Source organism: Mustela nigripes, chromosome 8 (assembly GCF_022355385.1).
Source record: "Mustela nigripes isolate SB6536 chromosome 8, MUSNIG.SB6536, whole genome shotgun sequence".
In the NCBI taxonomy this organism is placed as follows: Eukaryota; Metazoa; Chordata; class Mammalia; order Carnivora; family Mustelidae; genus Mustela; species Mustela nigripes.
The window spans coordinates 8,025,778-8,040,902 of NC_081564.1; the positions used below are offsets into that span (position 1 = coordinate 8,025,778).

Here is a 15,125-nt window from a genome sequence, read left to right on the forward strand (position 1 = left end):
AACAGAGAGAAATCACAAGTAGATGGAGAGGCAGGCAGAGAGAGAGAGAGGGAAGCAGGCTCTCTGCTGAGCAGAGAGCCCGATGCGGGACTCGATCCCAGGACTCTGAGATCATGACCTGAGCCAAAGGCAGCGGCTTAACCCACTGAGCCACCCAGGTGCCCTTATTTATTTATTTGACAGAGAGAGAAATCACAAGTAGGCAGAGAGGAGGCAGGTGGGGGGCGGGGAGCAGGCTCCCTGCTGAGCAGAGAGCCCGATGTGGGGCTCCATCCCAGGACCCTGAGATCATGACCTGAGCCAAAGGCAGAGACTTAACCCACTGAGCCACCCAGGTGCCCCTAAGCCAAAGTCTTTTTATAACCTAATCTTAGAACTGACATATCATCAGTTCTGCCATTTTCATTGTTAGAAGTGACTTGGTAAGTTAAGCCCACACTCAGGGGCAGAGGATTGTGGGAAGGCATGAGTACCAGGAGATCACTGTGGGGCCACCTTATAAGCTTAACACAGAGTCCTAGAAATGAAATCACTGGGTCAAAGGCTTACCAAATTTTAAATTTGACTACCAAATTACTATCTTAAATGTTGTGTCCATTTACATTCCCACCAGAAGTGTAGGGGAGTCCTTTCAAGTAACATACATGATCAATCTTTTTTTTTTTTTTTTTAAGATTTTATTTATTTACTTAACAGACAGAGATCACAAGTAGGCAGAGAGGCAGGCAGAGAGAGAGGAGGAAGCAGGCTCCCTGCGGAGCAGAGAGCCCGATGCGGGGCTCGATCCCAGGACTCTGGGATCATGACCTGAGCCGAAGGCAGAGGCTTTAACCCCCTGAGCCACCCAGGCACCCTACATGATCAATCTTTAAAATTTTCGTTAAGTTGACAGGTAGAAAATTGAATTATTAGATGTCCATTTTGTTGTGTTGATTCCTTGGGAGCTTGAACATATTTTCATATGTTTATTAATGATTGTATTTTTCTTCCTTTTTGAATTGCACATTTATGTTGTAATTTTTTTGTATCAGGTTATTTGGTATCTTATAAAACACCACCCCCATAACACTGGAAGAGTTCCTAGATGAATCTGGTAGGTGTTCCTGACATTTTGGCCTCAAGAAACACAGCTGAGCTAATGTCTAGCATCAGGTTAACGTCAATATTACATACATTCTAAGAATCTCATTTTTATCTGACAACACTTCAATTTCATAAGTAGCCCAGATCTTGTAATAAAGATAAGCTAATTAAAAATGGGCATTGGGTGCCTGTGTGGCTCAGTTGTTGGGCATCTGCCTTTGGCTTGAGTTGTGATCTCAGGGTCTTGGGATCAAGCCCCGCATCGGGCTCTGCACTCAGCGGGGAGCCTGCTTCCTCCTCTCTCCCACTCCCTTGTGTTCCCTCTCTTGCTGTGTCTCTCTCTGTCAACTAAATAAAATTAAAATCTTTTTAAAAATGGGCAAAGGATTTGAATGGATCATTTGCCAAAGAAGATATACAAATGGTTGAAAAGCACGTGAAAATGCGCTCAACTTATTTAGTAGATAGGGAAATACAAGTTAAAGAACTTTAAATCTGTGAAGTACTGTATGTGAATTCTTTATCAATACAACTATTTTGAAAAAGGGAGCCCAGGATAAAAGGGCATTCGGGATGTCAAGACAACCTTGAAAGTAATAGGTAATAATAATCTAGGGCAAGTAACAAATGGAAAGAAAATATAAGTAGCGGGCTGCTCATAAACCTCTACCCCTCACCTGCGTCTCCAGCATGGTTCCACCCGGTTCTATCTGAACAGCAATGTTTTCTGGTACCTCCCTCAGGAGTATGATTGCAAGCCATTACAAATATATATGGGGTATATAAAACCATGGAATTGAAGACATTCCTTCCAGTGTCTGGTTTATTCCATAGCTTTCACATGTCTTACTAAGAATATATTTTACTATTCTCTTGGCCTTCAAATGAATTTTAAAATATGCTAAAAATATTGCAGCTCATACAGAAAAAAGAAGATAGGTTTTTTTGGGGGTAAATTTTTTAAAAATCTCAGCTGATTAACCTTGTTTATTTCCAGATTAAAGATCCAAGTCCCATTTAATAAGGTTCTTTCTTCTTGCTTTTCAAGCAACATAATACTTTTCTTTACATTTGTAGAGTGCTCGCTGAGGCCGTTGTTCTTTTTACATCAAGTCAAGAAGAAGTTACTCTTGCTGTTACCCCACTCAGTGTTTGCCTTAAGAGTTCCAGTGACGAACCAATGGGTAAGGACTACATCTGTTGTGGCTCTTGGATAGCATGTCACTCCCCGGGTTTCTTGATGACTGACCATACAGTGAACATTGGTGGCATAACATTTATTCTTGTCTAACGAGCAATAAAGGGGTGTCTGGGTAGCTCAGTGGGTTAAAGCCTCTGCCTTCGGCTCAGGTCATGATCCCAGGGTCCTGGGATCGAGCCCCACATGGGGCTCTCTGCTCAGTGGGGATCCTGCTTCCCTCTCCCTCTCTGCCTGCTTGTGATCTCTCTCGATCTGTGTAAAATAAATAAGTAAGATCTTAAAAAAAAAAAAAGAGCAGTAAGATGTAGAAAGATTATTAAAATTTTTAAGAGATCCAGGAAATGGAATATAATCAATAATTAAAATATTTGGCCTTGAAATTCAGGTTATTTTAAAATTAGGAGAATTGTTACTGAGAAAAGTATATTTTCAGTTAAGATTTTTAAGGTCTGGTTTTCATTTTTTTTTTTTTAAGTTTATGTGTTTATATTTTAGTAATCTCTACACCCGACATGGGGCTTGAACTCATGACCCCAAGATCAAGAGTTGCATGCTCTTCCAAATGAGCCAGCCAGACACCCGTTTTTCATCTTTTATCACCCTTTGTGTTTATCATAAAGAAAAATTAAGAGGCCAGCAATCCAATTGGGATTATCTTTAATCACATAAGAAAAAGTAGCTTTGAACTAGAGATGTAAGATATTCCAGATGGCAAATATACATGGCAGAAAATCCAAATACTTCTTAAATCAGCTCTTCCAAGTTACCTAGATTGAGTGGAGATAAGACATGATGAATTTTTTAAAATTTTTAAAAGGAGATTTATTTTGAGAGAGAAGGAGAGTGTGAGCAGGGGGATGGGCAGAAGGAGGGGGGCGAGAGAGAATTTTAGGCAGACTCTCGACTGACTGGAGAGCCTGATGCAGGGCTCGATCCCAGGACCCCAAGATCATGACCCAAACCAAAATCAAGAGTTGGCTTTTCAACCAACTGAACCGTCCGGGTGTCCCTCCATGTTTGTTTGTTTGTTTTTCTTTTTCTAAATGGTTTCCATTTATGAATTCATGTGATCTTTGTAACACCTGTGATTTAGGTACTATTATTATGACCATTTTCTGTGTGAGGCACGAAGAGACTCAGTGACTTGTCTGGTGTCACACAGTAAGTGTGGATTATCTGAACATAGGCTCCAAGGCACAGGCTCATTACCACTGTGCCATTATTGCTTCTTTCTAGTCTCTGCTAACATTGTTTTTTGACACTCAGAAGTGCATGATCTAGAAAATATATGCTTGGCTAGTGAAAGGGTCTGTTTTGTATTCCATAATGCCATCTCTGAATAAAGATGGCCATTTAGTAACCAGAAGACATTGTCCCTTGTGAGCAGCTTTTTTTTTTTTTTTAATTTTTTTTTTATTTGACAGTCAGAGATCACAAGTAGGCAGAAAGGCAGGCAGAGAGAGAAAGGGGAAAGCAGGCTCCCTGCCTAGCAGAGAGCCTGATGCAGGGCTTGATCCCAGGACCCTGAGATCATGAGCTGAGCTGAAGGCAGAGGCTTTAACCCACTGAGCCACCCAGGTACCCCTGTGAGCAGCTTTCTAATGAGCAGTTATAGTTATGGTTGACTGGGGACTCAATGTCTATTTTTGAAACTCCTCTATGCCAGTACACTGGAAGTGACATGAACCTCCTTGTTTGATAGGAATGATTTCTGGGGTAGTGTTTGGTCCTTAAAAAATATATACTGTTTATCTTTTGTTCTTATACTTATATTAATCTGTGTTCATTGAAGAAAATAAAGACACAAAATAAGCACTAATTTTAAAAAAGTCCCCTGAAATCTCACTATCCAGAGGTAAGGTCTTTTAATAGTTTGGGACATCTTCTGTACTTCAGATCTAGTACCAGAAGATTGGTAGAGTAAAGATAATGAAATACTATGAAGCTATCAAAAGTAATTCAATTTAAAAAATGGGCAGATTGGGATGCCTGGGTGGTGCAGTCAGTTAGCATCTGACTCTTGATTTCAGCTCAGGTTGTAATCTCAGGGTCATGGGATCAAGACTATGTCGGGCACTCAGAGCGGAGTCTGCTTAAGATTCTTTCTCCCTCTGATCCTGCCTCCAGCTCTCTCTTTTCACTCTTTCTCTCTCTCAAATCAATCAATAAATAAATTTTTTTAAATGGGCAGAGTACTTGAATATTCATCTTTCCAAAGAATGTATACAGATGGGCACAGATGCATGAAAAGATGCTCAACATCACTCATCAGCAGGGAAATGCAAATCAAAACCACAAGGAAGATGTGAGGGCCATGTGCCTGAAACACCAGTCACCCCGTAGACAGCCAGGATTGATTCAGCTGATCTGGCTGCTAGGCGGGTATCCCCCTAGTGAGTGGGGAACCTCACCACTCCATGTGTGTCCCTCCCAAAGCTGTGCTCTCAGAGGACAACCTTCCCAATAGGGGAAGACTATTCTTTGGTCAAGGGTATATGAATAGCTGTGCTTCCCTGCTAGTCTTCAAGCAAACTCTCAAGGTCCATTTGCGGGAGATTGTAGGGTAGCCAAGCATCCAAGAATCCAGACATATCCAAGTGAGGTGCTGCATGTGGTAGTCTGCCTTTCTTTAAAGAGAAAAAAAAAACCACACCACAATGAGATATCATCTTATACCTGTCAGAATGGCTAAGATCAAAAACGTAAGAAATAATGAGTGTTGGTGAGAATGTGGAGAAAAAGGAACCCTTGTGCACTGTTGGAGGGAATGTAAATTGGTGTAGCCACTATGGAAAACAGTATGGAGGTTCCTCAAAAAATTAAAAATAGAAATATCATATGATCCAATAATTCCACTACTGCATGTTTACCCAGAGAAAATGAAAACACTGATTTGAAAAGTTATATGCACCCCTGTGTTCAATAGCCAGGATATGGAAGCAACCCAAACCCACCATAGACAGATGGATAAAGAAGATGTGGTATATATATAATGTAATATTACTCAGTCATAAAAAAGAATGAAACCTTGCCATTTGCAACAACATGGATGGACCTAAAGGACATAATGCTAGGGGCGCCTGGGTGGCTCAGGTGGCCTGACTATGGCTCAGGTCATGATCTCAGGGTCCTGGGATCGAGCCTGCATCAGTCTCCCTGCTCAAGGGGGAGTCAGCTTGTCCTCCCTCTGCCTCCCCCCACCTCATTTGCACATGCCCTCTCTCTCTCAAATAAATAAATAAAATCTTCTTTAAAAAGAATATAATGCTAAATGCAATAAGTCAATCAGAAAAAGACACCTTATGATTTCACTCATACGTGGAATTTAAGAAACAAAACAAATGAACAAAGAAAAAGAGACAAGGGTGCCTGGGTGGCTCAGTGGGTTAAGCTGCTGCCTTCGGCTCAGGTCATGATCTCAGGGTCCTGGGATCGAGCCCCGCATCGGGCTCTCTGCTCAGCAGGGAGCCTGCTTCCTCCTCTCTCTCTCTGCCTGCCTCTCTGCCTACTTGTGATCCCTCTCTTTGTCAAATAAATAAGTAAAAATCTTTAAAAAAAAAAAAGAAAAGAAAAAGAGACAAGCATTCTCTTAAATACAGAGAACAAACTAGTGCTTGGCAGAGGGGGGATGGATGAAATAGATAAAGCGGATTAAGAGCAATTTATCTTGATGCATACTGAGAAATATAAAGAGTTGTTGAATTTTTATATTATGTACCTGAAACTAACACTGTATGTGAACTGCACTTCAATTAGAAAAGAAAGAAAATGAGAAAAAGGTAGAAAAATGATTCGTGTGTGTGTCTTTCTGAGCGTGTATACCAAACATTTTTGTAGTGAAAAACTCCAAATAATTTATTCTTATGTTTCTGTGGGTTGATGGGGCTCAGCTAGATGGTTCGTACTTGGGAGTCTCATGCAATTGCAGTTAGATAGTGGCTGGGTCTGGAATCATCTGAATCCATCCAAGATGGCACACTGACATGGCTGATAATTGATGCTGGGAGCACAGCTGGGCTGTTAGCCGGAGTGACTACACACATATGGCCTCTTCATTAACCTGGCCTTCCTATAGCATGAACTCGGCATGGTGGCCAAGTTCTAACAGTGAGTGTTGTAGGGTAGAGGAAGTGGAAGTTGCCAGTCTCTTAAGTCCCGGGCTCAGAAACCAGTCCCAGTTCATTTATAGCACCATATCTTAGCAGTCAGAGAACCCAACTACCCAAATTTAAGGGGAGGGAACACAGACAAAGAACCCATTTCTCAGTGGAGGAGTGTCAATTTTTTTTTTTAATCTGCCACTTACAGTTATATTTTAATATTAAAATTTAACAAGTACCCCTGGAACTAATCCTATTCCTTCTTTTCCTATAATGTTGAACAGATTTGACCAATTCTGTGTACAGTGAAATGTTTGTTGGCCCGGAAGAGTTTGACTTCTTTCAAATTGGAGTTGATACTGAAATAACATTCTGTTTCAAAGAATTGAAGGTAAACAAAAATTTGTGTCATACCTTCGCTGGTAGTTTTTTAAATGAAGATTCCAACTATTTTTCTTCTTTTTCTCTTTTAGGGAATGCTGACATTTTCAGAAGCTACACATGCTCCTATAGCCATTCATTTTGATTTTCCTGGGAAGTAAGTCCTTGGAAACTTTTCTGAGTTCCTTCCTTCCTCTCTCCCCTCCTTTTGTTGTATATCAATAATAAAACCCTTTGGATCACTTTGAAATTAATTCATACCTCAAGAATTCCTTAACTTTACTAGCAACACTTACCAAATGGAGATTTTGAAAGATGCCACATGTGACATTTTTAAATTGGTAATTGAGAAAGATACATTCTGCAGAGTGAAAACATTTATAAATTTGACATGGTGCTAAATTAATTGCCTAATTATAAAATTAAACATGGCTTAAACGAGTCTAACTTTTATGAAACTATGATATTTCATTTCAGAACTAAAATTTCAGAGATTGGGTTAGGATAGATGCACTTTTTGAAATTGGATCTGATGATGTCTAAGGATCTTTTCAGCTCTTAGGACTATGTTCCTTTGTGAAAAGACAAATAGGACTTTGACTTTTACTGTCTCTTTTTACTCCTGAAGTGTCATTTTCTAATTTTCCTAATGTCCCTCAGAAAACGTGTATGATGCTTGCTTTTACTTTGCCTGTTTTTAGACCTATGGCTTTAAGTATCGATGATATGTTATTGGAAGCTAACTTTATTTTGGCTACATTAGCTGATGAGCCAAGTAGAGCATCTTCTCAGCAATCACTGTGTCTTTCACAAAAACAAAAAAGGTAAGGCCAATGTTTTAACATCTTTATTAGAGAAAGCCACTGCAATCCTATTCTGAAAGAGTTCATTGGCATTCATATGGGAAACAATGGAGGAGTAAAACATGAGACGATCAGAAATATTGACTGAGTCAGGAAGAGCTGCAGTAGGACCTAACTAGCATAGGAATATCACCAGTCACACGCTAGACATTTGCTTTTTCTATTCTGATCAGAATTTGACGGGACTGTCTGGTTTATCTTTGTTATTACCCAAACCTCATTTCCAGTTTTGGCAGTCGTTTTTTAGGAGGGATACAGTGTTAAGCTTCACGGGTAAGTTTTCTATTCACTGCCTAGAACTTTTTCTCAGACAAGGGGACAGCCTTTGTTTTTCTTTCTTTTGTCTCATTAACTTTTTTTTAAAAATACATTTTTTAAAGATTTTACTTATTTGTTTGACAGACAGATCACAAGTAGGCAGAGAGAGGGGAGGAAGCAGTCTCCCTGCTGAGCAGGGAGCTTGATGCAGGGCTTGATCCCAAGACTCTGGGAATCATAACCTGAGCTGAAGGCAGAGGCTTTAACCCACTGAGCCTTCCAGGCACCTCCCCCACACACTTTTTTTTCTTTTGGTGTAGGGTGCTTCACTGTAAAAGTACCTTAAAGGTACTATGGGAAATTTGGAAGACAGAGGAAAGTACAAAGAAGATAAATTGCACCATCTGGAGATAGCTACTGTTAACATTTGGCTCACTGTTTTTTCTTTCAGACTTTTTATTTTGCATTAGGTTTTAAGAAAAGATCAGGATCATATAGGATATGTAGTTTTCTATCCTGTTTGACTCTCACAAAATATGTTGTGAACATGTTCCATTATCACTGATTATGACTTAGAAACACAATTTTTAACAACTGTATAGAATTTTATCATATAGATGTATAATGATTTGACTTTTTTCCTAACCCAGGCCCTGTTACTATATCACAGGTTTGTCACATGCACACTGGGTTGCTTTACTAAAGAATTTGAATCTGTAGAGAAAATTTCTAAGTAATCATATATGTAAACTTTAGCTTTATTTTAAAAAATTTTTATTTAAATTCTAGTTAGTTAAAATAGAGTGCAATATTGGTTTCAGGAGTAGAATTCAGTGATTCATCACTTACATATAACACCTAGTGCTCATCATATCAAGTGCCCTTCCTAATGCCCATCCCCCATCTAGCCCACACCTCACACCTCCCCCCACACCTCCCTCCATCAACCCTCAGATTGTTCTCTATTGCTAAGTCTCTTATGGTTTGGGCAGAAGACATAAGCAGACATTTCTGCAAAGCAGACATCCATATGGCCAACAGACACATGAAAAAGTGCTCACATCACTCGGCATCAGGGAAATACAAATCAAAACCACAATGAGATACCATCTCACACCAGTCGGAATGGCTAAAATTAACAAGTCAGGAAACAACAGATGTTGGCAAGGATGCGGAGAAAGGGGAACCCTCCTACACTGTTGGTGGGAATGCAAGCTGGTGCAGCCACTCTGGAAAACAGTTTGGAGGTTCCTCAAAAAGTTGAAAATAGAGCTACCCTACGACCCAGCAATCACACTACTGGGTATTTACCCTAAAGATATAAATGTAGTGATCCAAAGGGGCACGTGCACCCCAATGTTTATAGCAGCAATGTCCATGATAGCCAAACTATGTAAAGAGCCCAGATGTCCATCAACAGATGAGTGGATAAAGGTGATACACACACACACACGCAGAGTGGAATATTGTGCAGCCATCAGAAATTGAAATCTTGCCATTTGCAATAACGTGGTTGGAACTAGAGGGTATTATGCTAAGTAAGTTAGAGAAAGTTATCATATGATCTCACTGAAACAAGGCAGAGGCTCACAGAGGAAGAAAGGAAAAAATGAAATAAGACAAAACCAGAGAGGGAGACAAACCAGAAGAGACTCTTAGGAAATAAATTGAGGGTTGCTGGAGGGGAGGGGGTGTAGGGGATGGGGTGCTGCATGGTGGACAATGGGGAGGGTATGTGCTATGGTGTTTGCTCTGTATTGTGTATGACTGATGAATCAGAGACCTGTACCCCTGAAACAAATAATATATTATATGTTAATAAAAAAGTCTCTTATGGTTTGTTCCCCTCTCTCTTTTTTTCTCCCCCTCCCATATGATCTTCTGTTTTGTTTCTTAAATTTCACCTAAGAGTGAAATCATATGGCATTTACTTCTGACTGATGTATTTTGCTTAGCGTAATACACTCTAGTTCTGTTTACCTAGTTGCAAATGGCAGGATTTCATTCTTCTTGATGGCTGAGAAATATTCCATTATATACACCATATCATCTTCACTTAATCTTAGCCAAAAGGCTGAGAAGTGATACACCACATCTTCTTTATCAGTCGATGGACATTGGGCTCTTTTCATAGTTTGGCTATTGTTGATAATGCTGCTATAAACATAGGGGTGCATGAACCCCTTCAAATCTGTATTTTTGTATTGTTGTATAAATCCCTAGTAGCACAATTGCTGGATCGTAGGGTAGTTCTATTTTCAACTTTTTTGAGGTAAATTTTAAACTTTCAACAATCAGTTCTGTGTTGTTTCAGTACCTTCTCTAAACTAGTGTTCTCATTGTCATCCCCTATTGTTTCATTAGTTACATAAACATGTACATTTCCAGGCAAAAAGCTCATTCATTTAATCCGTTAATACCTCAGGTCAGATCCGATGTGTTCACCAAACAACAATTCAAAGACTGGTAAAAATGTAACCAGCAAGGCCCCGGGATGTATCTTGAGAAAAACAGCACCCAAAAGGCTTTATCCTAATGAGACTCAAACAGATATTCCTGTGCTGGAAAACTGTGGCAGCCCTATAATGAAAAGAGTGAATGGAGGAGACATTAGTGAAGTGCCAGAAAGCAGCGTCAGCGACACGGAGGAGACGCCAGGCTCTTCATATCTGAGGAAGGTAAAAGGAAACCGTTGAGGCACAACCACGTCTCAGTCAAGAATTACCTGTCTCCCTTGGCAGCCTTTCTTGCCCAGGCCCACCCCGATGTCCTGGACATCGTTTCCTTCCTTTTTGATAGGAGAAAGCAATCTGAAATGGAGCAGCCTGACCTACGGGCTGTCAGTACAAGAGCTTAAATTGCTCTTTGAGCAACAAAGTATATTCAAGTAGATACTTGGGTCATTTGTATTAAAGAATAAATTATGATTGCTCACAGGATAATCTTTGAACACAAATGGTATGCTAAGGTCATATAATCTACTTTCTAAGATTAAGTGGCCTCATTTTATTTTTCAAATTGGGTTGGGAAATCCTTTACTCATTGTAGTACAAATATAAATTTCATCCCAACTAATATTACCAGTTACTTCATAGTGGAGTCCCATTTAGTAACCTATTCTAATACCAACATTTTACTAGCTGGATGATAAGCTTTACAGAATGCTATTGTGTTAAACCTTTTGATATCTATTGAAGGGAAGACAACTATGATTTATTAGAGTTTGAAGTATCTCAAATAATAAGTCCCAATTTAACATGTTTATGTTAATGTTCTATTCAAGCTTGTTTTACTGTTGCTATTATTATTGGTTTTGAAATATGTTTCTTAGAAATTTGAAGGGAGAAATAGTATTATCTTGGGGTGCCCGAGTGGCTCTGTTGTTAAGCATCTGCCTTTGGCTCAGGTCATGATCCTGGGGTCCTGAGATCGAGCCCCACGTGGGGCTCCCTGCTTGGCAGGAGGCCTGCTTCTCCCTCTGCCCCCCTCTCCCCCTGCTTGTGTTCCCTCTCTCTCACTGTGTCTCTGTGTGTCAAATAAATAAATAAAATCTTTAAAAAAAAGTCATTATCTTACACTGTATAAAAGACTTTTAGGCCAGTAAAATTGGGTAGTAAACACCATTCGTTATTCAGTTTGATGCTGTGTTTATTGAATACCTATTATATGCCTAGCAGTTACAGCAATTTTCTCTTGTGTATTACTAGCTTGGTCATAAGGTGAAAACTGAAATTTGTCTTTCATTATACAGAAGCATTTTTCTCCTCCTGTGCTTTTGGTCACACATAATGTGCTTACTTTTTCAAAGGTAACAACACAAAAACATTTTCTGACCATTTCGCTTCCCTGAAGTTCACTAAAATTTCCATTTCCTCACTAGGGAAAGTGACATTTATAAAGAATTGTAAGCTCCCTGAGAACCATTGTAGGACTCTTCTTCAACTTTCCCATCATGCCACTTCAATTCTTAAAAACAAAGCTCTATTTTTTTTTTCAAAGCTCTATTTTTAAATAAGATTTTATTTATTTATTTGACAGAGAGAGAGAGCACAAGCAGGGGGTGCAGCAGGCAGAGGGAGGAGAAGCAGGTTCCGCACCCTGCGCTGAGCAAGGAACCCAATGTGGGACTCGATCCCAGGACCCTCAGATCATGATCTGAGCCGAAGGTAGACACTTGATAGACTGAGCCACCCAGGTGACCCAACACAGTTTTATTTTAAAGGGTATTATTTACATTAATGTGGCAAACTCCTGCAAAACTGAAATTACAATATGGTTGTTATTTAGCCCCTTATCATCTTCCACCCAAACTATTGGGAGCCTTCCCATGGCCTCCGTGCCTCCATTCCCCATTTTGTCCAAATTATATTTACAGTGAAGTACAGAGGTTTAGTACAGAGAGGGTAGCAAAGACTATTTACCCTAATAGCAAATTCAGGGCAATTTTCAAAAACCAAAGTAAATGTAAGCTCTCTAGTCTACTATATTGCACCATAAACATTATGAAGAGCTATGTGCATGTGATATACACTGAACGGACACAGGTGCTATCTTTAGGTCATTTCCAGCCTTAGGATCTTGACCTTGGTTCAAGCTAAATTCTTTAGAGGCAAATGAGACTATGCCTCTAGTTAAAATCAAAGCCAATACTGTATTAATTTCCTATTACTGCTAGAACAAATAACCACAAATTTAGAGCCTTAAAACAATACCAGTTTATTGTCTCAAGGATCTGAAGGTCAGAATTCCAAAAATGGGTCTTCATTGGGCTAAAATCTAGGTGTTGACAGGGGTATGTTCCTTTCTGGAGCCTCTAGGGAACAATCTGTTTTCTTGCCTTTCCTACTTTCTTGAGGTCACCTGCATTCTTTGGTTTGTGGTTTTCTTCCATCTTCAAAACCAGCAGTGGGGGCACCTGGGTGGCTCAGTCGGTTAAGCATCTGCCATTGGCTCAGGTCATGATCCCAGAGTCCTATAATCAAGCCCCGCACTGGGCTTTCTGCTCAGCGGGGAGCCTGCTTCTTCCTCCCCCTCTGCCCCTCTCCCCTGCTCATGCTCTCTCAAATAAATAAAATCTTTTTTAAAAGTTTAATAAAATTATGAAATGTGCTCATAAAATGAAAAACAAACAAACCCACAGGCAATGGCTGGTCAAGTCTTTTTCACATCACTTTACCATGACCTTTATTCTTCCTCTCCCCCCTTCACCTTAAGGATCCTTGTAATCCCATTGGGCCCACTTGGATGGTCCAAGTCTGCTGAAGAGCAACTTAAATTCTATCTACTATCTTTAATCTCCCTCTTCCACATGACAGAACATATTCAGAAGTTCTTGGGATTAAGATGTACCATTGGGGGGGGGCATTCTATCACAGCTAATTTGGGGTGTTCCATCTGAAATAGAATTCCACAGCTGCTGTCAGACTGCCACTCTGCAGAGAGCATCTTCACTCTCTGATATGTGAGAATGAGCCAGAACAGGGGTCAGTCATTTATTTATTCATCCAACTACCACGGAATTCCCATAAGTATCTTTTAAGGGTCATGTGTCTTAGATGTGGGGAATACAATGGAAAGCAAAATAAACAAGAATTCCTAAACTTGATTATAGACTGGGGGGAGATACACATTAAAGAAATAGTCACATGACTAAATATGTGCTAATTTAAAAAATTGTGATGATTTCAATAAAGGAAAAGTTCAGGATGCTTTGAGAGGATTTAAGATGTGACTGACCAAATTTAGGTCAGAAAGCCTTCTCCCTGAAACTGGTGTTTGGGCTGAGCTAGAGAGATTAGTGTAGTGGAATTGGGTGCATGTATGGCATGTGCAAAGTCTCTGTGCTGGAGGAAGTGTGGTGGTTTTAAGGAAGTGAAGGCTGGCTGAGCAGATAGCAGAAAGCAGATAGCCAAGGGGAAACAATGGCACAGGGAGAAGTTAGAGCAGTTGTTGAGGACCAGATCATGCCTCATGAGTCCTGGAAGCCACATAAATGGCCACTTAAGTACCTTGGCATTTAAGGTTTTTGAAGAACTTTAACAGGGAGGGCTGACAAAGTTGGATTTTTTTTTTTTAAATTTTAAAGATTATATTTATTTGACAGAGAGAGGTACAAGCAGGGGGAGTGGCAGGCAGAGAAAGAGGGAGAAGCAGGCTCCCCACCGAGCAAGGGTGATGCAGACCTTGATGCCAGGCCCCTAGGATCATGACCTGAGCTGATGGCAGATGCTTAGTGACTGAGCCACCCAGGTGCCTTGTTTTATTTAAATTAAAAAAAAATTTTTTTTAGTATCTGTTAAATACTATTTTTTAGCCTTAGTTTTAGTTTTGCAGTGAGGTTTTCCCTTCTGCCTCTGACTTTTTTTTTTTTTTTTAAGGTTTTAATCCCAGTTTGTTTACAGTGTTATATTAGCTTTAGGTGTACAGTAATGATTCAACACTTCCATACATCACCCTGTGGTCATCACTGACAAGTGTGCTCCTTCATCCCCATCACCCATTTCACCACTTATCCCCTGGTCCCCCTCCCTTCTGGTAACCATCAGTTTGTTCTCTGTAGTTAAGAATCTGGGGTTTTGTTGTTGTTGTTTGTTTGTTTGTTGTTTTTATAGATTTGAGAGAGACAGAGAAAGAATGAGTGGGGCAAAGAGAAACAGAGGCAGAGAGAGAAGCAGGCTTCCCACTGAGCAGGGAGCCCAACGTGGGGCTTGATCCCAGGACCCTGGGATCATGACCTCAGCCAAAGGCAGACACTTAACCAACCAAGCCACCCAGATGCCCTCAGTCTTATTTTTCCCTTATTTTTCTCCTGTTTTGTTTCTTACATTCCAAATAAGTGAAATCATTTGGAATTTGTCTTTCTCTGACTCACTTCGCTAAGCTTTATACTCTCTACATCTGTCCATGTTGTTGCAAGTAGCAAGACTTCATTCTCTGTTATGGTCAAATAATACTCCGTTGCATATATATACATCTTCTTCCTCCATTTATCAATTGATGGACATGTGGGCTGTTTCTGTATTTAGACTATTGTAAATAATGCTGCTGTAAACATAGAGGTGCATGTATCACTTTGAATTAGTGTTCTTATATTCTTTGGGTAAATATCCTGTAGTGCCATTGCTGGATCATGAGGTAGTCCTATTTTAACTTTTTGGGGAACCTCCATACTGACTTCCACAGTGGTTGCACTAGTTTGCATTTCCACCAACAGTGCACAAGGGTTCCTTTTTCTCCACA

At 40.1% G+C, this 15,125-nt stretch overlaps 1 protein-coding gene and 1 long non-coding RNA gene across 2 annotated transcripts in view; one reads left to right on the forward strand and one right to left on the reverse strand.

Moving 5' to 3' along the window:
- LOC132023146 (uncharacterized) overlaps positions 1 to 10,380 on the reverse strand; it is a 26,855-nt gene extending 16,475 nt beyond the window's left edge. Inside the window, exon 1 of the long non-coding RNA XR_009405872.1 lies at positions 10,307 to 10,380. This is a non-coding gene — a long non-coding RNA (uncharacterized LOC132023146). The remainder of the gene's footprint in view (positions 1 to 10,306) is intronic.
- Positions 1 to 15,125, forward strand: part of RAD9B (RAD9 checkpoint clamp component B) — a 36,129-nt gene that overhangs the window by 16,558 nt on the left and 4,446 nt on the right. The window contains exons 6-10 of the mRNA XM_059409938.1: positions 2,161 to 2,267; positions 6,669 to 6,775; positions 6,858 to 6,922; positions 7,467 to 7,589; positions 10,312 to 10,564. Of these exons, the coding sequence (XP_059265921.1) occupies positions 2,161 to 2,267; positions 6,669 to 6,775; positions 6,858 to 6,922; positions 7,467 to 7,589; positions 10,312 to 10,564 (655 nt within the window). The remainder of the gene's footprint in view (positions 1 to 2,160; positions 2,268 to 6,668; positions 6,776 to 6,857; positions 6,923 to 7,466; positions 7,590 to 10,311; positions 10,565 to 15,125) is intronic.